This window comes from Tasmannia lanceolata, unplaced genomic scaffold (genome assembly GCF_043159265.1).
Source record: "Tasmannia lanceolata isolate RefF3 unplaced genomic scaffold, GAP_Taslan_0.1 ptg000007l, whole genome shotgun sequence".
NCBI lineage: Eukaryota > Viridiplantae > Streptophyta > Magnoliopsida > Canellales > Winteraceae > Tasmannia > Tasmannia lanceolata.
In genome coordinates, this window is record NW_027518684.1 from 8,044,574 (window position 1) to 8,071,294 (window position 26,721).

General features: G+C 36.3%; 1 protein-coding gene across 2 annotated transcripts; it reads left to right on the forward strand.

The window, feature by feature from the left end:
• Positions 1-532: 532 nt before the first annotated feature.
• On the forward strand, positions 533-26,621 carry LOC143881706 (uncharacterized). 2 transcript variants are annotated; one of them, XM_077384956.1, is made up of 16 exons: positions 533-714; positions 797-975; positions 1,053-1,283; positions 1,959-2,273; positions 2,655-2,762; positions 7,745-7,937; positions 8,462-8,724; positions 9,709-9,838; positions 12,791-12,870; positions 13,263-13,523; positions 13,601-13,677; positions 16,455-16,546; positions 23,846-23,928; positions 24,601-24,672; positions 25,375-25,500; positions 26,149-26,621. In XM_077384956.1, the coding sequence occupies exons 2-16, from the start codon at positions 844-846 to the stop codon at positions 26,191-26,193; spliced, it is 2,208 nt and encodes a 735-aa protein (XP_077241071.1). In that variant the 5' UTR covers positions 533-714; positions 797-843; the 3' UTR covers positions 26,194-26,621. The 2 variants fall into 2 exon arrangements, with proteins under 2 accessions (XP_077241071.1, XP_077241072.1); XM_077384957.1 differs by having other exon boundaries at positions 818-975.
• The last annotated feature ends 100 nt before the right edge of the window (positions 26,622-26,721 follow it).

The following is a 26,721-nucleotide window of genomic DNA, read 5'->3' on the forward strand; positions in this document are numbered from 1 at the left end:
AAAGGATTTCCATTCGAGTATGTTATGCGCCTAACTAATACGCCAAAAATTTTAGAGCTGATGGAACATGTTAGGCTAGGCCCTTTAAACCTATCCCATACCCAGCTGAGTCTCACCTAGTCTCATACATAGGCATGCCCCCACTTAGAACCGCCACATACTACCTATGTGACCACTCTTACTTTAGCTCTTTTTAAGGAGTCCTTTCCACATGTCACCCCTTTCGTGACTCAAACATGGTTACATGGGACTTGGTTGCAGCTTTGATACCAAATATTAGGGAACATATTGGGCTAGGTTCTTTAGTGGGCGCCAACACGGCTTGTCTAAACCTTGTTTAAGCGAGACGCAGTCCCAAAAATTAGGGTTGGATTTGGGCCCAACCACCGTTTGGTTGCTTGAACTGTTGGGAACCAAAAAATAAAAATAAAAAAAATCTTCTGCAAGCTTTTTGGTTCCTGGGAGTATATATATTTTTCCTTCCTGGTTTCCGTGTGGGGTTATTTTAGTTCCTGGAATTATTTTGGGCCACCAACCAAACGTGGGTTTCATGCGGAAATTCCACAAAAGTCCCAAGAATCAAAAAAATTTCTGGCAACCACGAAATAAGGGAAGGGCTTTCTACTCGACATCTCTCTCCTCACGTCTCTGTAGTCTGTATAATCTCGCCATCTTCCTTTTGAGAATTTGAGTCAAGAAGAAGCTCATTACCCGGTTCGTATCCAATCTCCATCTTTCTCCTTCCTTTTTCCTCCTAAAACCCTAATTTTTGTCCTTGTTCGTTTACTCAATTCAGTGAGTGAGTGGGTTTTAACAGACGAAAACAAAATAAATCGGAGGAATATGGCACAGAAGAAAAATATTAGGGTTTCATCAGACTACGGTGAAGAGCTCGCTCATGTCCCCTTACAGGCCATTCTTTTAGCCGATAGCTTCGCCCAAAAATTTCGCCCTATCACTCTCGAACGCCCTAAGGTAAAACAAAAACCTAAAACAAAACCCTCTTTTTATTTTTTCCCTTCCTTAACCTTCTTTTTAATTGTGTTTTGAAGGTGCTTTTGCCGCTTGTTAATGTCCCAATGATTGATTACACCTTAGCGTGGCTCGAATCCGCGGGCGTTGAAGAGGTATTTGTATTCTGTTGTGCTCATTCAAAGCAAGTCATTGATTACTTGGGGAATTCTCATTGGATGAGCCAACCCTCGTTTTCTGTCACAACGATTGAGTCACATAATTCTATCAGCGCTGGCGATGCTCTGCGTTTGATCTATGAGCGTAATGTGGTATGTTATTAGCACTCTGTTCATGTATCTGATTTGTTTACAATGATTATTGTTAAAGTATGTTGGTTAGTTAAATAGCGAAAATTCGATAACTATGCTTAGGAGGGAGTGTATGTTGAAGTGTAAATGATTAAATAACACTAACTCTTACAGCTTAAGCTTTTTGAGTAATTGGTCAAGTCATAGGTTCAAAACCCAACAACTCCTTGATATTAAAATTCCATGCGTATGGCCAACCCAAAATAAGAGGGTTCCTACTTGAGGGGGGAGTGTTGAAGTATAAATGGATTAAGTAATACCAATCCTAACAGCTTAAGTTTTTGGACTTTTATATCTGATTTGTGTTTTTAGCACTTTGTTCACATCTCTGATTTGCTCACAATGATTATTGTTAAAGTATAAAGGGTTAAAGAAAACCAACTCTAACATCTTAAGCTTTTGGAGTAACTGGTAGTTTTACAATTATCTATTTCTTTTATATCTGAATTGGGTTTAGCACTCTGTTCATATCTCTGATTTGCTCACAATGATTATTGTTAAAAGTATGAAGGGTTAAATAACATAAACTCTAGCAGCTTAAGCTTTTGGAGTTACTGGTAGTTTCATAATTTTCTATTTCTTTTATATCTGAACTGGGTTTAGCACTCTGATTTCTCAATTTTAATGTTTTCCAAGATACACGGAGATTTTATTCTCATAAGCGGTGATACTGTGAGCAACATGTCCCTTACAGAGGCACTTCAAGTTCACAAGGAGAGAAGGAAAAAAGATATGCTTTCTGTAATGACCATGGTCATCAAAAAGTCTAAGCCTTCTTCATTAACATATCAAAGCCGGCTTGGTAACGATGAACTGCTTATGGCGATTGATCCCGAGACGAACCAACTTCTTTATTATGAAGATAAGGCAGACAATTCAAAAATGTTCATATCTCTTGACAAGACAATACTAGCTGATACTCCGGCTGTATATTTTCACAATGATAAGCAGGTTGTCTTCTCTTTACCATTTTTGCTTTTTTGTTACCTTCTATCGTGTTAGCGTATGAGTGACCGTATGACGCTTGAGGGAATTTTGCTGCATTAACCATTTATGGAATTGATTTCTATTTATCTTTCTTAGGGTTTGTGAAGTTCTTAATGAATGCTATGGGCATAAAAAAACATAGAAAAGATAATAGATTAAATGGAGATTAATTGTTCATGTGTTTTGATAGAAAGATGGTATTTTTCATATTTTTAATAAAGTGGTGGTTGCCACCCAGACATTAGTGGTTTTGTACTCAGGGAAATAATTATGATTGATACTCATCCAGCCCTTGACATTTGCACATAAGTTGTTTTTACTAATAAAATATACTCTTTAATGCAGGATTGCTACATCGACATTTGCTCTCCAGAAGTTCTTAGTCTTTTCACCGACAATTTTGACTATCAACACCTTCGCCGACATTTTGTCAAGGGATTGCTTGTTGATGATGTAGGGTTTGTTATACATCTGCAAGGCTTCTTTGAGGACAATTCATAACTATGTGCGTTTGTGTGCGCATGCATGAATGTTTTGCAATTGTTTGGAATAGGTTTTAACCACTCTGATTTTATTGTATCAGTAATGTAATGAAGCCTGCCTTCTCACATCTGTCTGTATCGTCTGTCGTATTTCTTTAGTAAGAGGACGTGTTAAAGCAATAAATATCATAGATCTCAGACGAGAGGAGTATTGTTTTGTTTCGTTTTATGAATTCTATTTTCAGTGTTTGTTTTTGAATGAGCATACACAAGAAACACTCAATTTTTAAATGTAGCCATGTTCGAAACAAACTAATTGTGCCTTCAGTGCTTGTAATTTACTTGTCTGGGCGCACCCTATGTGCATTATGCTCTTGATATGTTTTTTTCTGGATTTTTTTATACAAGCAACTAACTTCTAAAGAATTTCTTAGAAGAGCTTGATTCCAAATGGCTGAACTTATTCTTACAATTTAATTATCGAACATGTTACTTATAAAGCAACCCTCCTTCAAATTTTTTGAATGAATATGTCGTTGTGACTGTTAATGCCAGAATATTTCACTTTTTTCCCCCTTTCAGCGTGCATCCTAGATATACTATCTGAGGTATTTAATTAGTTCATATTTCATAGCATCCCAAATATTTTGTTTCTCGTCCAGATGTCGAAGTAATCACCTCTTTACGTTTATGGTAGTATTATTAATATTTTGCCGACCTAATTTCTTACAAGAACTTGATGTCAAATGACTATGAGTTCGTTCTTATCATTTATTTAACACTTTCTGTAAAGCATGCGGCCCTTCAAGTTTTATGAATGAATATGTCCTTGTGACCATTGTTTTAAAAACCTTATGATTTACAATTCAATTAAAATTGCATTGGTTTTGGTTTGAATCAGATGATCGAATCAAAATTTGTATGAATCTTGCAATTTTTATTGAATCGATTCAATCGTAAATCATACAATTCATGCAATTTATATCATTCAAAAAAAAAAAAAAACAATTCATGCAATTTATGTGATTTATGCTAATTGAGTTTTGTATAAAAGAAAATATGGGTTTCTTTCGAAAGACCTCCTCTCCCTCTCCTATGTTAGAAGTAGCCCTTGAAAACCTTCTCGTGAGAAGGAAGGAGGAGGAGGAGGAAAATTTTGAACGAATCGAACCACCAGTTAGAATCATCAAGAAGAAGAAGAAGATGAAGACAAAGAGACCTTAGTTGGTGATTATCGAACCAGTAATCATCAAGAAGAAGAAGAAGATGAAGACAAAGAGACCGTACTTGGTGATTATCGCCGTGATGGAGACCATCTTAGGACCTATATTTTAATTATAAAGTGTCCTTTAGGCATCTTTTAAGTCTCTTAAGTTAAAGGAGGGGTACCACGATATTTTTCTGTAATATAACTTGGTTTCTTAAGTTGTATGTGTTTAAAATGGGGCCCATAAGTGTATTGCGAAACTCTTAGGTGACAGGGCCAATAAGTCATTTGTGATTAATAACTTAAGTAGAATTTTTTTGAAATGATAATCACTTAAGTTGATAAATGACCTCAAGGGCCTACCTTGCAACTTAAAAGAAGTCCTAGTAGAAAAGGTCCATAGTGTCATGCCCTAAAAAATGGAGTGGGGATACCCTATATCTTCAGAAAAAAGGTCCATAGTGTGACGGTTTAAGTCATTAAGAGTTTGAGTGGGATTAAGAGCCTTTTTTTTGGGAGGGGTGGAAGGAGGTGTGCCTTAGCAGGGAAAACCGCTCACATGTAAACCAAATATGGCAGATTCCACTGGAAGGCTTGGTGAAACTAAATTTTGACGGCTCTAGTTTGGGTAATCCCAGCCTGCAAGCATTGATGGAGTTTTGAGAGATTCTAATGGAGGAATCATTTGGGCTTTCTCGGGACCTGTAGGATCCACTGACGCAAGTGAGGCAGAAGTTAGAGCGGCATATCAAGGAATAAAATACCTTGATCGAGCCTTAATGAACACTAAGATTATAGAGGGAGACTCTTTGAATGCGATTCGTTGGCTTAGAGGGACGGTTGTGACTCCTTGGAGATTTGCGCACCTTTTTGATGAGATCCAAGATCGGATAGAAGGATTCTCAATCACTTTTATCCATGTAAGGAGATCGGCTAATAGTGAAGTCGACAAATTAGTGTGGGAAGGGGTTGGAAGATTGGGTCTAGAGATCTTTTATTTTATGCCCCCTGACAGATCTTTTGCTTTTCTCATTGTATTTTCTTTTTCTCTCCTTTTGTATTGTTCTCTTCCCTTGTTCTCTTTTTTGGGTGGACTCGGTCTTCCCACTTTTTAATGAAATTTTTTAACATTTAAAAAAGGACCATTTTTAAATAAAATAAAATAAAATAAAAATCTTTTGGATTGCATAACCTATAGCTATGGAAGACCTATTGGTCCTGAAAACAATTGATTATGAATAAAATTTGATGTTTTCTTACATTGATTGGGTGTAATGCCTTTTCTAAAGTTTGATACCTCATATCAAGTCAATTTCTACTCCTAAATTCTTCTCTTTCTTTCAACTTCTCGTCTTCTCCTCTTTGGTTCATCCCTTCTCGGTTTGGATTATAATCTGACACCCCCTGATCTTTCTCACTTCTTACATCTTTTCCTCCCCCTTCTCTATTTCATATATCTTTCTTTCTAGTTCTATTTTTCTTTTCCTTTTTTGTTCTCTCTTTCCTTCATCTTTCCCGGCTGAGTTCATAAGCCCCTTCCATTATCTAATCTTTCACCCCTATTTTCTTGATATGTTCTTTCTTTCTTGATCTCGATCTTTCTTAATCTTATTCCTTCTTTGATCTTGATTCCTTCCTTGATCTTGATTCTCTATTCTTTTGTCTTTATCATGACGGTGAACAATTTTTCTTTCCCCTTTTCTCTTAGTTTATCTCTTCTATTTTCCCCTCGTTCTTCTCTTTTTTGGTTGGATTTGCATCAATTTCTGTTGGAGCGGTGTAATGCATAGAGATCGGAAAGAACACCAACATTATCCATAGGTTTTTTATTTGGTAAATGGTATTTCGGTTTTTCCTTCTACAACTTATTTGGAGAACGCTATAGTGTTCTTATTGAATATGCTCATGGCATTCTTCCTAAACTTATATCTGTTGTTATTGCTTCAAAATCTCTTTCTTATTTTTAGCATGTTAGCCTTTTCTTTTGTGTTTCAAACCAGACTGGTTTTTGGTAATGTCAGGGAGCTTATATGTGCTTTCCAACTCACTCCCGGGTCCTTAAAAACTTGGAATGCCTTATTGTTACCACACTAACAAGCCCATAATTCAGCAAAGATGATTCTAAAGAAGAAGAGCGTCAATCTAGATCTAAATGTAGGCCCAAAGGTGTCTGAAACATCATGCTAACATCAATAATGAGCCTTCCAAGGCTCTGCCTGTAACAGAAATGGGCAAGATGAATAATTATGATTTATAATGATTTTAATTAATTTTTAGGCCAAGTTTAAGTAGGTTTTGATGGTCCTTATGTAATAAAAACATTAGTAGTTTTTATAGGATAACATGTAAGACACTTTCTATTTCTATTTTGGGCTGCTCTAAAATAAAATTACTCTTAAGTTTAGTACATCTAAGGTTAGGATTAAACTAGGGTTCTAAGGTGTTTTGGGCACACAGGCTTACTATTCTGTGCTCAATCGAGTGCAAAAAACAGGATGGGCCCACATTTTTTGGGTGATCCAAAGCGTTCATTTGGAAGGCCCTTACCTAGATAGGGTGTGTACCAAAAATCAGATCCATAGGATCATCCTAACCCATCCAAAAGTGGCCTCCTCCTACTTTTTAGGGAGCAATAGAAATCACAAAGTCTAAGTTTCAAATGGACAAACTAGTCCATTCAAAACCGACAACTATTTCCACTATCCCAAATCTACACGTCACACCACTTCTAACTCCATGCCCCCACCCATCCCTCTCTTTGACTGTCATCCCGCCCTCTCCCCCTCTCCCCCTCTCCCCCCCTCCCCCCCCCCTCTCTCTCTCTCTAAATGCATATGCGTATGCATTTTTTTTTGAATGGTGGCTGCATATGCATTTCTTCCACCCTTAATGTTTTTCTCGCTTGTTAATTGAAAAGCATGCTACAAAGAAAGGGATGTGGTTCATAATATTTTGTTTTTTTTTGTTTTTTATTTATTTTGTTCATTGCTATTCTGGTCAACTTCTTTCTTATAACAAAAAGAAGAAAATCCCACTACAAGCAAATTTATGTGAATTATGTTTTTTTTTTGTTTTTTTTATTCACTGTTTTTTGGTGGATGAAGATAGTCGTAGAGATTATTTTTTATATATTTATTTTCTTCTATTTTTTTTGCATCGCATGTCCATCTTTGAAGGATGGAGATAGTCACAACCATCTAACGACATTACTGTGACACTTAATTGTGTTGAAAATTTGTGACTAATACACAAGTGCACATCTATAATTACAGATATTATGCTGAACAACCTATAAATAACTGTTACTTGAGTAACTTTAGCAACTTTGCAACTCTGGCTTTTCCTGGAAGATTTTGTAGGTTCTTCTGGTCGGTCGTGTAACTCTACACCCTCACTACTACAATTCAGCAATTGGATGTTAGTTCATTGGTTATCAGTGTACATTTTCAAGACGCTTAATGCATACTCAAAAACATTATCTAGTTTGCATCATTGGGCTTGCTATCATGTTTGGGCCTTTTCTTTCCCTTGATAGTTCTCCATTCAGTTCAGAGTTTAACATATGCTTTACGTCCCTCTAATGAACACTGGTACCTTTTTTACATGATTGTAGGGCTTGCTACAGGACTTGTGAAACTCTTCTTGTTCTGTTTTATAGTTGTCATGCGTTCTGTGCAATTAGTCTGAGAAATTGATTACATGTATATCTATCTTCTTGTAATATTATTTATTACTTATGCTTCCAGGTTATGGGGTACAGAATTTTCACTCATGAAATCCATTCAAGCTATGCGGCAAGAATAGATAATTTTAGGAGCTATGATACCATTAGTAAAGATATTATTCAAAGGTGGGCATATCCTTTGGTACCGGATGTTCAGTTTTCTGGAAATTCTCCCCCGATTAAGCTGGAAAGACAGGGGATGTATAGAGCACCGGGTAAGGGCAACAATCAAGTTCTGGCTGGACCCTTGTCAAACCTTCTTTCTATATGATTTTCGCCGGATATTGTATGCTAAGTAGAGGGGTTTTCTTTCTTATGTTTCCTTATTTTGAACATTTTAGTTGCCAAATAGTTTTGTTGAAGATGACAGGTTTATTGTTCGTTAGTGACTAGGTCCAGACTAAGTACAGTATCTTATTGCTGAGCCTGTGGCTATGATTTTATGTCATGGCTACAATAGAAATGTTCTTTATGTGACCTGATGTTCGTCCATTTTTTTTTTTTGAATGGCAACTTAATGTTCGGCCATATGTTAATGTTGGGATACTACTTATCTATAATGAAAACCAAAACATTCATAGGTTGATGGAAATATTATTGGTGGTGGACTGGTGTTATGATAAGTGCACTCATGCTTTTGAATGCTGACAATGCTATTAATAATTATAAATTATTGTGCTTGTCCGCTGTAGTGTTCATGTTGTTCTTTGATGAAATTTAACATGGCATTGCTTTTCAGATGTAACACAATCACGCTCTGCACAAATTGGACCCTTTACTCTGGTTGGAAGTGGCACCAGCATTGGTGACAACTCTACTATCTCAAATTCAATTATTGGTCAAGGGTGTACTATTGGGTCTAATGTTTCAATTGAAGGTTCCTATGTTTGGAATAATGTCACCATCCAAGATGACTGTAAACTAAGGCATGCTATAGTTTGCGATGGGGTGGTTATAAAGACAGGAGCAGTTCTTGAACCTGGGGTTATATTGTCATTTAAGGTACATGATATTATGCCAGTATAAACATATTTTGTTTTCTTTCTTATTTTTTATATTTCCAATAGATGTAACTTAGTCGTGCAATGGTTGGTCATTTTATAAGAGTAAAACAGAACTTGGTTTATATTTTCCGTATTGCTCCATGAGGCAAGCAAGTTTCATATGAGAAAATGAGACTTGGTTTAAAAAGGTTGAATGTTTTTAATACTTCAAAGAAGAGATGATGCCAATGTTTAAAACATGGATGAGAACTCGGCCAAGGTAAAACTGAGTCAACTTGGGCAAGCCAGTGATTGATGTGGTCAACTTTTTATTAACATCTGAGCCAAAGGAATTTTTGATTGACTCAGTACGGCCAAACTCAAACTCGGGTGAGAACTTTGGCAAGGTAAACTAAGCTCACTCAGACGAGTCATTGATTGACTCGGGGAGTTTTTGAAACAGTGCATGATTACCTTACTGCACATTTTCGTTATGATGCTCTTTTTAATATATTACTAATTCTATATCTTTTTCATCTTTTCCTCATGGTGGAAGTGTGGTTTCACATGGCGTTTGAGGTTGCATTTGACTTCTCAGTGAACATATGCCTATTTCATCCAAGTCTTTAATACAATGTTATACATTTGGACGTTAATCGGAACTTGCCCAGCTGTTTAGGCTTGCTGATTGGTTGATGTCGACTGATTCAAATAAAAGTGCTAAAAAACTTCAAAGTTAGAACATTTGTTTCTATAAAGAAAAGAAAAAAGAAAAAAAAACTCTTTTAGATTTGGAAGGAGTGTGTGGTTGAATATACTGTACAGTTTGTAATTTGTCAAGGTATGGTTTTAATTAAAATCTTCTGGAGAAATTTTGATGTTTATCCTCCGGTAGTATTTAGTTTCTTTACGTAAATGTCTGATTCATTGATATCAAAACACTGGGATTTGATTTCCCTTTTATTTCCATAGAAACATCATTCTAACATCTCTTGTCCTCCAGGTTGTAGTTGGGCAACAATTTGTGGTTCCTGCTTATTCAAAGTTATCTTTACTTCCTCAACCGACCAAGCAAGACAGTGATGAGGAACTAGAATATGCTGACAGTAGCAGTGGGGTTGTAGAGAGTCCATGTAAACTCTTGATACTTCACTTGATTTTTTTTATTCTGTTTTGCTATGTATGAATTGGATGCAGATGTAAAAGAAATGTGCATCCATTTTTGTTGATAATTTAGATCTTTATCTCTTAAATCATCCTCCTGTGTCAGTTGAGATGCTTACTTTTGTATAGGATTGCAAGATATAAGTCATAGACTTATACGAAAGACCATGGGAAAAAGGGTTAAAATTGACTCATGAGTCGAAAATTTGAGAGAGAGTGAGAGGTGTTCTTACTATGATTGCGGTGGGTCATGCACAGCACGTATATGAACTGACCTGGTTAGAGAACTCAAATTTTTGTGCATGAAGGATGCCGGTTTCTTCTTGTTTCCTTTCTATCACATAGGAATTGACACTAGTGTTTGAAATCTGTCTTTTCAGAAGACCCAGATCTTGATGACATTGGCTGAGATAATAAACTCCACCACTTCCGAAAATTTGAACCATCAAAATGAAGAATTGCGGGGGCGACTTATAAGGGACACTGGCTGAGATAATAAACATCACCACTTCCGAAAAGTTGAACCACCAAAATGAAGAATTGTGGGGGAAACTGATACGGGATGCAAAATGAGTGAAGCAGCTGTTAAGATAATGCAGCAACTTAATCTTGAGAGAAGTATTTCTCATGATAATGACAAAATGAAACATTGGAACCTATGTAAACAACCAAATATTTAATGATAAACAGAAAACCAGTTAAAATTCAAAATTGTGGTGCCCTCAAACAATTTGATGCATTCATTTCCCAATAAAAAACGATTTGAGACTTAACTGTTCAAGGGCTTTAAACAAAAAAGTCTCCCAAAGAGATTCACAAGTTATATATGGGTTGAAGGGCTTTAAAAAAAAAATTCCGAAGGGAGGCAAACAAGTTATAATGTCTTGCAAACTGTAAGGATTTAAATGCGTAATGTCACGTAGGATTGAAGGCCAGACTTGGTACTGAACTAAACAGCGCTAGTAAGTTAATAGCAAATGAGGCCTTGGCATAATTTGATCAATATATGGACCTTACCTGCTCCTGTAATTGACGATGCTGAGCGAGTGAGGGTGGAAAGGATGGGCACCAAATATCACAGGTGTGTTGATTTACCAGCATTCACTTATCAATCCATTGACTGACAGAAGGGCTCGACATATACAAAAAACCTGTTTTATGACGAAAACAATGATAACTGCTAACACTATCTACTGAACAGAAGCACTAAAATTACATTCAAGTTTGCGACTTAACACCGTTGCAGGTAAATTTGTTGTTTGTTGCACTTAAGATTCGTTGTACCTATGTGTTAATGCAAATACCTATAAGTGATTTTTAACAATTTCTGATCTTTTGCATGGTTCTAAAGGAACATTATGGGCACCTTGAATGCACTGTTACCGTGTTTCCATGGCATATTCCATCGTGCACTTTGGTCTTTAAATGAGTGGAAAATTTGTGTTTCCAAGTCCAGGTTTTCTTTTCAGGGTGACGAGTGTTCGCCAGGGTAGAATGACACCGATCAACTTCTTTGAGTTTAGTTGTTCAATGATGGTTTTTTTTATGAAAGAGGTTCAGCACTAATAATGCGAATGCGAAGTAATAAATTCTGGTATCATGTAGGCTTCAAACCTTAAAGAATCTTTGCTCTCTTTTCATTAACAGAGTTTTGTTGCCATTCAAAAAAAAGTTTTTTTTTTACAAAGTTTAAAGTTTTAGTGATTTGCTAATTTCACTCCGAGATTGAGTGGTTACCTATTGCCCCCCTCCCTCTATCTCTCTCAGTATCACGAAACTAAATTTTGATGGTAGTTTGAGAGGTGATCGTGCCCGGCTGGTCTTGGAGGAGTTTTTATGAATTCAGAGGGGTTGGTTGTCAAGGCTTTCTCCATAATGTTGGAAGAACAGATGCAAACAATGCAGAATTATTGGCATTTGTGATCGGTCTTCACTTCTTCAAGGAAGAGCTATCAAGTATTCTAATCTTAGAACGAGAATGCAGCAATGTGATAAGCTGGGCCGAAATGCTTTCCCCAGGCCCTCGGAGGCTAGCTAGATGAATAGTCGAATTGAATGACATTGATATCCTTTTCACCTTCTTTCTGCCGTGTTCTTAAATCTGCTAACGAAATTGTAGACAGACTTGCTAGAGAGGGAGCGGAGTTTCCCCCAAGAATGGCGATCCCTTGCCTCTGGCAGTGTGAATTATTTGTGGGGAGCTTGGATCTTCGGTTTTTTCTGTCATGGGCTAGTTTGATGTTGCTGTTCTTAATTTAGATCTGCAGCCTCTTCTCTTCGTTTATGTTTCTGCTAACTTTGATTTGTTTTTTCTCTGCACGGGAGAAGGAGGAGGGGGGTGGGGGGTGTTGTGGTCTGACTTCTGAGGCTTTGTGGCAGATGAGTTGTCATATTTCATTTTTCTTTCCAGCAGCAATTTCAGTGGTCCGTAATGCCTTGGGCGGCTGCCGGACAGCTCGTCCTTGTTCTTTCTATTGTTTTTTTTCATCTTTAATATATCTCCATTTCACTAATATTTTTTGGTAATTTGGTAAATTGCTTGTAAATCTAGTTTTTTGATTTGCTCTTTGCTTTATATTGGTCTTTGTTTGTTTTATTGTTGTTTTCTTTCTATAATATTCATGACGGGTTATTTGGAAGATTTATATAATTACTTATAATCTTGAGGCATGCATAGAATACAATTCCTTATTCTGTAGTCAAGACCTAAGTTTCTTCATATTTGTCCTTTTTTACTAGTATTTTTCAATGGCATAGGAGACAGTTCTTTATTCTGTAGTCAAGACCTCCTTAATAAGTTTCTTCATATTTGTCCTGATTTACTAGTATTTTTTCTATGGCATAGGAGACAGTTCCTTAATCTGTATATCTACTTATATACTATAATGATACGACTGAGTGATCCAATGTTTGTTTTACAGTAACTGCTACCACATTGGATGTTGCAAATGGAGTACTTAAATCCAAATCATCTGACTCACAACATTGGGGCACATCTGAGGTGAACTAATGAGTTTTATCACTTCTTGCTTCTTCGAGCTCTACCTGTATATTTACAAGTTGTGATGTGTATTTGTCTAGTGTATTAAATGTTGTTTTGTCTTTTCTAGTGTAAGAAGCTTACCTTGGTTCTAAAACAAAGTTCTGATTTAAAAACACAAATGATAAATCAAACTATAATTGTATGTATAAGTTAAACAAATAACAATTCAATGATTAATGCCAGAAAAAAAAACGCCAACTTGTGTGAGCCATCCAACCCAAAAATTGTCCATTATTTTTCTCTTATGAAATGGAAACAGAGATAAACAAGTCACACGTATGAGTGGAGAAATTTGTTAATTGATTTTGGATCTTATTTTTATTTTCTAATGTTGAATTATTGCTTCTTAGGTTGGCACTGCAGGAGTTGGTTACATTTGGTCGGTCTGTGAGGGAGGCTATGAAGAAGAATGGAGGCACTCAGTTGCACCCATTCCGGAAGATAAACTTAAGGAGTTTTCTCTTAGTGCTCGGGGTGATCTAGATCTGCCAAACCATGACGCCAACGTTCTTCCACCTTCTGGAGAGTTGATGCCCGGCTCTGAGAGTGTTGGTTCTGATGATGACGTCACTGATGGACTGAAGGATGATTTTACATATTTTGAGAAAGAGGTCATTATATAGCGATGTTAATATTGTTGCATTTTTTTATTCAAAACCTTTTTATATTTCATTTTTTATATTTTCAGGTCGAAGCAACTTTTCTAAGGGCTGTTCATGATGGTGTGGAGCTAGACCATGTGATCCTAGAAGTGAATTCACTTCGGTATAAATTATTTCTGTTAATAATCTTTTTGCTTCCTGGTGCGTAATATGATTGATTTGTATCTAGCTAATGTGTTCTATGGAAATTATGGTTGCATTCTTTAACCATTAACTTGATTCTCATTCGGAAACCCATAATCAATTCTTATTCTTTGGAGTGCTTCCAGAATCAGAATCATGTTTTTTAACTCATTTCTAGGAATCATTATTCTATTTTTTTGGAATAGAATCACGTTCTCCTGTAATCATTGAAAAAAATTATTCTAAAGTACTGATTTATGGGATATAGATGACAAACATTCTTTAATAAGAAACTCTTACAAAATCCTTCAAGAAGGAATCAGATCCCCCCTCTCCAACATGTCCAAGTGGCTCTTATTTGTGGGATGTACATGAAAAACATAATTTAATAAGAAATTCTTAGAAATCATTCAAAAAAAATAAAATAAAAAAATAAGAAACTCTTAGAAAATCTTTCAAGAAGCAATGTGATCCCCAAAACATGTCCAAATGGGCCATGGGAAATGGGTTAAGGTGGGTCATAGGCTGATGTGGACATCCCCCACATCCTAGCTAAATAAAATGCTAAAAAATCAAATAAATATACTAAACGTAACGGCTATGAATATGATAATGACTAGTTCACATCATTAGAAGTTATTGGGGAAGACTCGCGACATCCCGAACAAAGATAGAATATTGCTCCATATTATGCTAGCTATCCTACAATGAATAAAAATGTGATTTGCAACCTTCTCCGAATGGAGGCACAGGGCATAATGATCCTCAATGATGACCTTATTGTTCCAAAGATGATCCATGGTCAGAATTTTATTAAGGATTGCAGTCCATCCAAAAGCACACACTCTCGGTGGAGCTAGTATCTTACTAATTCTGGCGATCGGGGAGGTTGGCAAAGCTGGAGAGTGGTAGAGGTAGAAAGATTGGACCGAAAAGCTCTCATCGCCTGAAGCCAAATCCCTTTATCGTTGCTATCACTTTTGATGTATGCAAAAACCAAGATTTCCAAGAACGCTGCAATAATATCCGTGCAAAAAAGGTTCCTTTGAAATTCATTTTTCCACTGTCTTGCCATTAGTTCGCACAAAAGAATCTTTGACACTGATCTCATTTCTAGCAATCACAAACATGTTTGGTAATGAAGATTTCAATGGCCTCTCGCTACACCATGGACCATGAAAAAATTGCACCCTGTCTCGTTTAGGCACCCTGAATTTAATTCCACGATCGAATATACTTTTTATCTTAAAAATATATCTTCAAACTATTATCCTGGAGTTCCTATAGTTATCAAGAAAATTCCATCGGCCAAAGCTTCTTACCCACACTTGCTCCAATCACTCCATCCGTTTAATACGCTTAATCTCTCCCATCGAACATCGAAAGATGGAAAGATAATAGATAGGGAGATTTGAGAGAATCAATTGATAAATGTTATCCTTCCTCCAAAGAGGAAATCTCTTTTCCATGAGGACAATATGTATTCAATTTTTTCGATTATAGAATCCCATATCCTTTTCTTTGGTCTCCTGCAACATAGAGGGAGACCCAAGTATTTGTTTGGGAACTAGCTCACTTAACATCCAATAACCAATGCAAATCTATGTAGTTCCTCTTCATTTAAGTTAACACCCATCATAGCCGACTTATTGAAAATTTCCCTTTGCCCTGTATCAATCTCGTAGCACCTTACAATTGCTTTCAGATTTTTGATCTTGTCTATCTCTGCACAACTAAACAGCAACATATAATCCGCAGATTGTATATGAGTGATCTCAATTCCTGGATGTCCCAAAGTGAAACCTCTAAGAACACCACTCCTATTCTTGCCAATCATTTTATTGTTGGATGCCATTTTTTTAAGAGGCATTAACAATTTTTTTTCCTCAAAATTCTATTCCATAACTTTGTTGCTGGCAACATTTATTTTTTTACCACTGGTGGCATCGTCTATATGGATAAACTGGAAGTCTTGCAGATCTGGTTTGAGATGTCTAAATCTCGTTAAATCTTGATATTTCGTATTTCTTTTCTTGTGCATTCTAGGGCAGAATTTTCAGGAGTTTTACACCCTATCAGGTAAATATTTGGACTGCCCACACACGCGCGCGCGCACGCACGCACACACACACACAGATAAATATATATATATATATATATATATATATATATATATATATATATATATATATATATATATATATATATATATATATATATATTGTGAATGGCTGCTGCAGATTTGAAACAAGTTCCGATTTAAGTCTGCAGAAGTTTGTTAGATCTGTTTGTTTTTTCACAGATTGCCAGAATCTGGATCTCCAAAATTGCCAGAATTCTTTTTAGATGTTTTTCTTATTTATGTTGCCTTGGTGCTTCATAAAATCAACGTGGTGATTATTGCTGATGTTGAGATGATTGAATTACCTATTCCTTTAGCCTTATCTATTTAATTTGAATATATGGTTACACCTTTAAGTTTTGACGCTACTTGTTGGGTGTTAGGCAAGGTTTCAGGTTTTGGTTTCAATATATGTGTTCCGATCATGACAGAAATGAAAACATGTCCGTTACAAATCAGAATTTTGAGAAATCCTGTAAAATCATGGAAATATATACACATATGCACATGTTCGACATTTAAGATGAAACACTGATATTTAATAATTACTTGTGCCATATTTGTTCAATAGTTTGTTGGGTTGTTCGATGCAATATTGCGCTATGTGACTAACTGCCCTTTTCTAATAAATTCAGGTTGTCATACAATATGTCATTTGCTGATTGTGCTGGGGCAATATTTTATTCAATGATGAAGTTGTCTTTGGAAGCTCCATACAATAGTAATGGTAAGACTTCTTTTCGATTCTTGGGTTCTATGGCGAGATTCCTAATCAACCAGAGCATGCATTCTCTCTGAATTTTGTATTATAAATTTATGTCAGTACCTAGATCCAAGCATCTGCATGCATAGACATATTTGTATACCTTATATATATATATATATATATATATATATATATATATATATATATATATGAGAAAAATGATTGTGCGGTTGACCGCACCAAGCTTAGGTGCGGTCGAGGGCCCCAAAATCATGTGGGCCCACTTTGTTAGGATGATCGAAAGCATTCATTTGAAAGGCCCTTACATAGATGGGGTATGTACAAAAAATCAGCTCCATAGGATCATCCTAACCCATCCATTTGTGGAGGTCAAAATGGACAGACACCGTTTGCCACAAATCTGCCCATTTTTGCCCTCGACTTTTGGAGGGGTTAGGATGATCCAATGGACCTGATTTTTTGTACACACCCTATTTATGATGGGGCCTTGCAAATGAATGGTTTTGATCAACACAAAAAATGTGGGACCCATGTGTTTGGGCCCTCGACCAGCTTAGGTGCAGTCGACCGCACAATCTTATTCCTCTCTCTCTCTCTCTCTATCTCTATCTCTCTCTCTCTCTCTCTCTATATATATATATATATATATATATATATATATATATATATATATATATATATATATATTGAGGAAAAGGAGTGTGCAGTCGACCGCACCAAGCTCGAGGGCCCCAAAATCATGTGGGCCCACTTTGTTAGGATGATCCAAAGCATTCATTTGAAAGGCCCTTACATAGATGGGGTATGTACAAAAAATCAGCTCCATAGGATCATCCTAACCCATCCAAAAGTGGAGGGCAAAATGGACAGGCACCGTTTGCCACAAATATGCCCATTTTTGCCCTCCACTTTTGGAGGGGTTAGGATGATCCAATGGACCTGATTTTTTGTACACACCCTATCTATGATGGGGCCTTGCAAATGAATGGTTTTGATCAGCACAAAAAATGTGGGACCCATGTGTTTGGGCCCTCGATTGCACAATCTTATTCCTCATATATGGGGAAACGTTATCTGAGCGATACCTCAGATAAGTTATTTGAGCAAGAGCTCAAAAAAACATAAGGGCCCACATTGTTTGGATGATCCAAAGCATTCATTTGGATAGTGCAAAGATAGATAGAGTGTGCACAAAAAATCTGCTCCACAGGATTATCCTAACCCTTCGATTTGTGGAGGTTAAAGTGGATGGGTATAAACCTCCACAAATCTGTCCATTTTTAACCTCCAAAAATCGAAGGGTTAGGATGATCCTATGGAGCTGATTTTTTGGGCACACCCTATCTATGTAAGGGCCTATCTAATGAATGCTTTGGATCATCCAAACAATTTGGGCCCACATGATTTTTTAAGTTCTTGCTCAGATAACTTATCTGAGGTATCGCGCAAAAAACGTTCCCCCTATATATATATATATATATATATATATATATATATATATATATATATATATATATGATGTGAGTGATTCCATATGGTTTCTTCAAAATTTTTATTTTTTTTGAATGGTATATGGTTTTTTCAATCTATGGAATGTTTCATTATTTAAGTGGAAAACGTGAAATGGAGCTCATATACCTCCCAAGTTACATGTTGTTGGTTCTATTGTTAGTAATGTTCACCAATAAGCCCATCTGGTGTCTTTTTGTAGTTATTTTTTTAAAACTCTGATAGGTTGTTTTTCTGCCATTGTTTTTCTACCATTTTTTTAAAACTCTGATTGTGATTTGTGAATTTCATAGAAATTGATGCTTCTACCATTGTTTTTCTCATAATGAATCGAAACATCTTTAGGAAATGATTGTTGAAAATAATACTACCTTTAATTGCTATACTTTTTACTTCTTAACTCTGTATAAATGTATCCATGCCTCCATGTACGATGTGGGTGATTCCATATTGTTCTTTCAGTATATGCAATGTTCCATTATTTGAGTGGAAAAATGTGAAATGGAGTTAATACACACTTCAAGTTACATGTTGTTGGTTCTATTGTTAGTAATGTTCACCAATAAACCCATCTGGGAGTTTCTCTTTCATGCTTAAGGTCCAAAAAAACACCATCATCCCATCTGGGAGTTTCTCTTCTATTCTTAAAGTCCAAAAAAACACCACTATGCAACGCATCCACTGCAGATTTCCTTTTAGTTTTATTTAAAAACCTTGGTAAATATATATGTTTTGATGATTTTAATGTGGTTTATAATGTCAATTTTATTCATCTATTGCTTGGGCTAAAATTGTAGAAACAAGTGAACAATTAATGAAATGAACAATATTAGTGTTGTAACTACATATGTAATTAAACACAATAGAAGGTAGTAGGTGCACTTACACAAAGATACTACAAAGTAATATACCATATAAAAGAAATGAAAACTGTTGTAGTACTATAAATGATATGAAAAAATATCATGAAAATTGCAGAAGAAGAAAAAAAAAAAAACAAGACCTATATGTATGAGGATCAAACACTGTAGTAGATATAGCTTTGTTTTAGAAACAACAATAAAGATTGCAAAATAAGAAGAAAAATCTAAAAAATAAAAAAATAAAAGAAATACAAGTAAATGGATGCATAACTTCATAAATCTAGCTCCGAAACATGTAAAACCATCAAATAATGAATACATAAACCAAGCATACATTAAAATATGAAAAATTGGAAAAAAATAAGGTGATATAAAAAAGCAAAAAGCAACCGCCAAAACTCATCAGATCTTACAAAAAACATGCATATTTTATTAATCATGTATGCCTTTGATGTTTCATGACTAATCCATAACAAAAACAAGGGGGAAAACTAGGTCTCTTGCCTCTAACAAAGAGAATCTCCAATTTCGTGAATTCACCTATGTCCCGTGATTAATGCTTGTATTCATGTTGTGTTACTTTTTTTGTAAATCTTGGTGGGATTTGGTTATATGACCCTTAATTCTTAACAAAAAAAACAAGTGAAAATAAGAAGTGTTGAAAATTGTTCAAATGATTTTGGGTTGGGTTATACCCAATCAAAGAAGTTTGTGATTGACTTGATAGGCCAAAAAACTCGGACTCATTTTAGAGCCTGAGTTTGAAAGAAACACAACAAAGACGTTTATGGAACAAATACTTTTTTGAAGCAAACTTGTTATAAATACAACAAATCAAAGGTTGAAAAAAAAAATCAAAGAAACACGTCTTATTGAATAAATTCCGTACTTTTAAGAGTTTTCTAAGGCAGGGTTTTCCCAAAAAAATTCCATGGAAAAGCGACATAAACGTGTTTCTTTGATTTGCAAGGTTTTTTCGATTTAAAGTGGATTGGGGCAGGATTTTTTTTATTTTGAGAAAACAGTTTTATACGCTCTAAATGGGAACATCTTTCCAATTTTTGTCGTTTCGACCATTTCGATCATCTCTCGGTAATTTCGGTCGTAATTTTGACATTTTGACTGAAATAATGAAGTGAAACGAATCCATTGAGATTTCGTTTCGGTGGGGATGGAAACAGAAACGTATCAGTCATTCCGTGTCGTTTCGGTGGAAATATAAAATCATGGTCGTTGGATGGAAAGAACCTCCGCCGGGCTGCTTAAATGTAGCTTTGATGGAGCTAGGCAACCCGAGAATAGTGGGTATTGGAGCTATTATTAGATACGGCAATGGTGTCCTTTGACTAATTTTTGCTGTCCAGCCAGAATTAAAAGCACCGCGAAGGCTGAAGCTCTAGCTCTTGGGTAAGGGGTGAAACTGCTATTGGATGACCAGTCTTTCATAAAGAGACTCTTTGAACGTCATCATGTGGTGTGAGGAAAAAAGTGGATACCCATGGAGACCGGCAGATATATTTGAGAAAGTGGTTGACAGGGTTGAGAACATGGTTTTAAATTTCAACCGAAATCAGAAATTTGGGGTTTCTGTTGGGACCGATCCGAAACAGTACATACCCGAAACAGTATTTTATTTCGTCCTAAATTTCGGAATTTCTCGTTTTTTCCGAAATATTCGTCTGAAATTCTGAAATTTCACGCAAAAACCTGTTTTTTATAATAATTTAATATGTTACCGAAATTTCGAGCGGCCGAAATTTGGTATTGAATAAAATAACGTTTTTATTGTTTCACCTGATTTCAGCTGAAATTTCACGGTGAGGTCCGAAACCGGTACCAAAACCGAAATTTAAAACCATGGTTGAGAATCACTGAGAAACTAATCAGGAGGCTGGAAAATTAGCTAACGAAGGAGTGCCTCGTGCTAATCTATGATCAGAGACTTTATGCCAACGTAGCAGCCATTTTGCAGTTTCCTTCCATGCTATGTTTTTTTTCTGGTCTATTATCTTTTTCAGATTTTTTTTTCAATAGTCATAGATTAGTGCCTGATCATCTTGATCGGGAGTATAGTGTAATTGGAGATCCTTCTAATAACGTTTATTGGTATTAAAAAAAGTATAGGTTGACATGGCCGATGCACCTCAACGTAGTTGATATGCTACCATTACCCCTGTGACTTTTCATGGTTCAAATCGTATTGAACACCCTAAAAATTCGATATGCATCATTTTAGTGGATGCTTTATTACATAACGTTATGCAAAAGAGTCTGAGAAACAATTTCCATTCTTGTAGTGCTCATCAAGAGGGAAATGGTTCTACAGGGCTTCATTTGGTTTGGAATTGGAGGGTTGATTTTGACTGATTTTTAGAATATTTTTTTGTGGGTTTTGAGTTAGGTTTATTCAGACTTCAGAGATAGTGTGAAGGGTGCTTTTCTCTTTCTAATATTAGTCGTTAAGGGTAATTGACTCTTTGTTTGGGCTAAAACTTGGAGATGGTGCCCTTGTTATGACGTGTAGCTATTTTTATCGATTTTAAATTGAATTTTAGATTAGGTTTAAGTATGGTTTTATGGGCCTCGTAAAGAAAAAAACAATTAAGAGAGAATATTTGAGTCTGAGTCATGACGTTTGTCCTTTTATAGAAAGTTATAGAGGAACTTTCTTTACTTGTTGAGTTGGGACATCTCAGGTTGTTAGATCTATTGCTTTGATCAAGAGTAGGTTCAAAAGAGTCTTGCAAGTTGGGTGTATGGTCTTTCGAAGTTATAATTAGTTATTGATTTTGGAATAAGGAATCAGTTCTTTGAGTGTGATGCTCAAAGCCTCAATAACCCCCAGTGGTATGATTCTACGAGGCACATTTGCTGTTCTATCGTGCTTTCTCTACAACTTTCTGAAGTTTCTGTTTGTTAATTCATGAGAATGAAATAGAAGTGGCTCCAACTATTAGATTGGTGATTTTTTGGATCTATCTTTTTTATCGCGATAATATTTTGAGTTGCGGAATGTACATGTGTCACCTCTGCTCTTCTGCAGTTCTGTTGACCTTTGTTAAACTATGAAAGATAAATAACGCCTTTCTCCAACAGCTTAAGCTTTTGGAGAAGTTGGTAAGTTAACATGGTATCAGAGCCAAAGGTCTCGAGTTCAAACCTCCCGGATAGCAAAAACAAGTGGGCCACACGTGCGGGGGAGTGTTAAACTATAAAATATAAATAACGCCTCTCTCCAACAGCTTAAGCTTTTGGAGAAGTTGGTTAGTTAACATGGTATCAGAGCCAAAGGTCTTGAGTTCAAACCTCCTGGATAGCAAAAATTCACATGCGATGGTCGGCCCAAAGTGGGACCACATGTGCCACGTGTTTGCCAAGTGGGCTACACGTGCGGGGGAGTGTTAAACTATAAAAGATAAATAATGCCTTTCTCCAATGGCTTAAGCTTTTGGAGAAGTTGGTAATGTAACATGGTATCAGAGCCAAAGGTCTCGAGTTCAAACCTCCCAGATAGCAAAAATCCACATGCGATGGTCGGCCCAAAGTGGGACCACATGTGCTACGTGTTTGCCAAGTGGGTCACACGTGTGGGGGAGTGTTAAAGTATAAAAGATTAATAACGCCTTTCTTGCTTTTGGAGAAGTTGGTAAGTTAACATGGTATCAGAGCCGAAGGTCTCGAGTTCAAACCTCCCGGATAGCAAAAATCCACATGGGATGGTCGGCCCAAAGTGGGACCACATGTGCCACGTGTTTGCCAAGTGGGCCACACGTGCGGGGGAGTGTTAAAGTATAAAAGATAAATAACGCCTCTCTCCAACAGCTTAAGCTTTTGGAGAAGTTGGTTAGTTAACATGGTATCAGAGCCAAAGGTCTCGAGTTCAAACCTCCTGGATAGCAAAATTCACATGCGATGGTCGGCCCAAGTGGGACCACATGTGCCAAGTGGGCCACACGTGCTGGGGAGTGTTAAGCTATAAAAGATAAATAACGCCTTTCTCCAACAGCTTAAGCTTTTGGAGAAGTTGGTAAGTTAACACCCTTGTTGTGGAGGATTTCATGTTTCTTCATTTTATCTTTTTTGGGTGGCATGGTTCCATGTGGATAGTCAATTAGATCTTTTGGGTGCTTAGGTAAGGCAGCCTATCTCCATCCATGATATAGATTCTTTGGAATATACATGTTGCAGCCGTGATATGCTCCATGAAAATCATGCAGTAGTAATGGTTTTAATGGGAAGGAGCACTCTCATAGTATTACAGACAAGATACAGGTTATATGATTTGGGTGGAGATTGAAGGTGATTTGAAAAATGTCACCTTCAATCTCCACCCAACATCTCCACAACCTTGATGTTGACCTATCTAGGGTGGAGATTGAAGGTGATTTGAAAAATGTCATAAGATAGATTAATGGGTCACATTCTTCCCCATGGAGATTCGCGGCTTTCTTTGATGAAATTCAAGACTTGACTGGAGGTTCTCGTCTATAGGCATATCATGTAAAAAGATCTGCAAACGGTATTGTAGATAAATTAGCCAAAGATGGAGTCTTTAGGGTGAGATTGGAACAGTTTGCCTATCTTCCTCTATCATGTAAAAAGATCTGCAAACGGTATTGTAGATAAATTAGCCAAAGATGGAGTCTTTAGGGTGAGATTGGAACAGTTTGCCTATCTTCCTCCTTGAGTCTCCGTCTTTGTCGATCTCTGTTTCTTTTTAGTTTATCTTGTATTTCTCTCGGGACTTCCTCGGTCTCGTTCTTTAATATATTATCTATTTTCCTTTCAAAAAATATTATACAGTTTTTTTAGCTTGAAATAGATGTTCATGGTACTATTAGAACTTCTCTCTTGAGAAACTTTTATAATTATGCTTAGTTCATAGACATTGGAAATTAAATATTCTCTAACTTTTCCAATCTTTCAGGTGAGCTACTTAGCAATGCCAAGAAAATAATTTTTAGGTGGGAGGATCTTTTGAAGCATTACCTTCAGACTATAGATGAGGAGGTCTGTATCAATGTTTTCTTATAATGGTTTTGTGATCATCTCATAAGCACTGTTTCATAACTCATTTTCAAAAGAGCATTGTTTCATAACTACCCCATGCCATCATTGATTTGCTTGAGTCGAGTCCCTTTTACCTTTACCAAGTTCTTGTCCGAGTCCGTGTTTTGCCCCAAAAGGTCAATCAAAACTCCTTTGACTCGCCAATGATGACCAAATCAACCGAGTACTAGGTCGTGTCAATCAAATACCTAGTCACACGGTGCCAAGTCGACTAGGATTTGCTTTGGCCGCATTTTAGTCCACATTTGCATTTTGAAACACTTTTCATAAGCATTACTGCATTGAAATTTTGATTTGGTTCTCTTTTCTTTGATTCTTTGACTTTTGGATCTATCAAAATTGACATTTCTTTGTCAAAAGCCTTTATGCATGGAAAGATAAGCTGTGATAGTCATGATCAGTATCTATTATTCTTATTGAATATTCATTCCTTTACTAGTTTGTATTGGTTACTAACCATTTCTAAGTGTTATTTATTGAATTACTAAGCCATTGACATGTTCTTGTGCTTGGCGATATTTCAGATTGAAGTGATAATGAAATTTGAGGAGATGTGCTAAGTGCTATTTATTGAATTATCTTGACATGTTCTTGTGCTTGCTGGTATTTCAGATTGAAGTGATAATGAAATTTGAAGAGATGTGCTTGGAGTCAGCCACAGAACTTTCTCCATTGTTTTCATTGGTATGTGCAATGCTTGATTGAAGTTGTGAAACTTTTTAAGTAATGGCATTTTTTATTAAAAATACGTAAAATGAAAATTTTGTGGATTGAGGAACCATAAATTGAATCAGCCTCACTAAGGACATGTCTTATTGAGGACATGGAATATATGCTAAGACTCTGGTGTCATAGGACTAAATTCACGGCACTTTACGAGGCAGTCAGATCCGATATTAATATATAAAAAATATGATGTTGGTCTAATAATGTATGTTATGTGGGCCTACAAAGGAAGAACAAGTAGAGCATCATACCATTGAGAGAAATCTATCGCTGGTAATTGGATTTAATTAATTTGCATTTGAAAGGAGCTTAGTTAATATTTGTGAGTTGTAATACACATTGGAAGTCTTTAATTTTAATGAGGCACAATCATTTCAATAAAATCGTATCTACCCTTATTTGATCACTCTTATTAAATGCCTTTAACAGGTCTATTGCACACTATTAAAATCACTCCGTACTTTATAGTGGAATAATAGGGTGCTTTATATATATTTTTAGGCATCAATCCTAATAGTCTTTGTAGTTTTTGCAACCATGAAATCCAATTTAGATGCATTATTAAATGTGTAAAACATTATTCATCTTATTCGGTACTCATTAAAATTTTGGGCTGATATTGTATATTCTACTGAGTGAAATTCTGTTACTTTTTTACAGATTTTGCGTGAACTTTATGACAAAGACATTATAACAGAAAATGCTATACTCTCATGGGCATCAGAGAAGGAAGAAGCAGAGGAATCAGATAAAATCTTTGTCAAGCAGGCAGAACAATTCATCAAGGTATGGATAAAATTACCTCTTCGTGATTGTTGGTAGCAAATGTATCAAGTGGTGCAGTCCCCATAAGATGCAGAAAATCACAGACAACAGTCTTGGTTACTTGGCTTTATAGTTTTTCTTTTATTTCTTCTTTTCCTCAAGTTTCCCTAAATGCAATGCGTATCAGTGTGAGAGCGATGCATGGTTTCCACACATGGAAATGTTTTCCCCTAATTGCATGCATTGTCATAAATTTCATGCCCCTTATCACAAATGGCCTTTTCAGATTATTATCATTATCATCATTGCGGATCCTCAGGGGCCGTTTGGATATGCGGATTTTAGAATCTTGGATTTTCTCAAAATCCTGGATGGCAGACGAGGGAAGGAGACTGTTCTGTCATTTTCTGATCTCTCATCCCTCTTTTTATCGAGCGAGAGAGTAGGAGATCGTCCTAAATTCAGGTTTTAGAAATCTCAAGATGGAGGAGAGATTTCTAAAACCTGGATTTCTTCCTTTAAATCCAGGATAATGGACTTTAAAATCCAGAATTTTACACCACTTTCAAACTAAAACCTGGATTCTAAGATCTACGTATCCAAACAGCCCCTGATTGTTGTAGTTTCTCATTTATAACTCTCGTGATACACGTGCGGAAATTGGTGCAGTGGCTGAAGGAAGCACCAGAAGAATCAACCGAAGAAGATGAATGACGGAACAAAGTTATTACTATGCTGCTGCTGACCAAACCTGTATATGTTTGTGAAGAAACTTTGGTGGCTGGGTTTGCGCCAATGCGGATAGGCGTGGAGATTCAAGTTTGAAGTTGGATTTGCTGCCACTGCTATTCATACCGCTGCTGATCTCTAATCTGTACATTTATGTTGGAACTGAGTTTTGATTGTTAATTAAGGAAATATCCAAAATCTGGGTCAATTTGAATTGAATTTTGATTGAGAATACTCGATTTTCAGATCATCATTCATTCTCTAGGTCCAATTGGGAGGAAGGACTCAACTGAAGCTGATGCCAGGGACCTTTTTATGGGTCCATGACTGTATCTGACCAATTAGAATAGGGTCTCTTCAGTTTGAAGGTGAATGAAATGGCGGATCTAATGGCTAAAGTGAGTGTTTTCAGATCTTATATTGCCCCCAATGTAATTCGTAGCTTGTTTGAGTTTTGTTAATCAAACGTATAGTCTCAAAACCTCATGTGGAGAGGTCATAACCTGAAAGTTT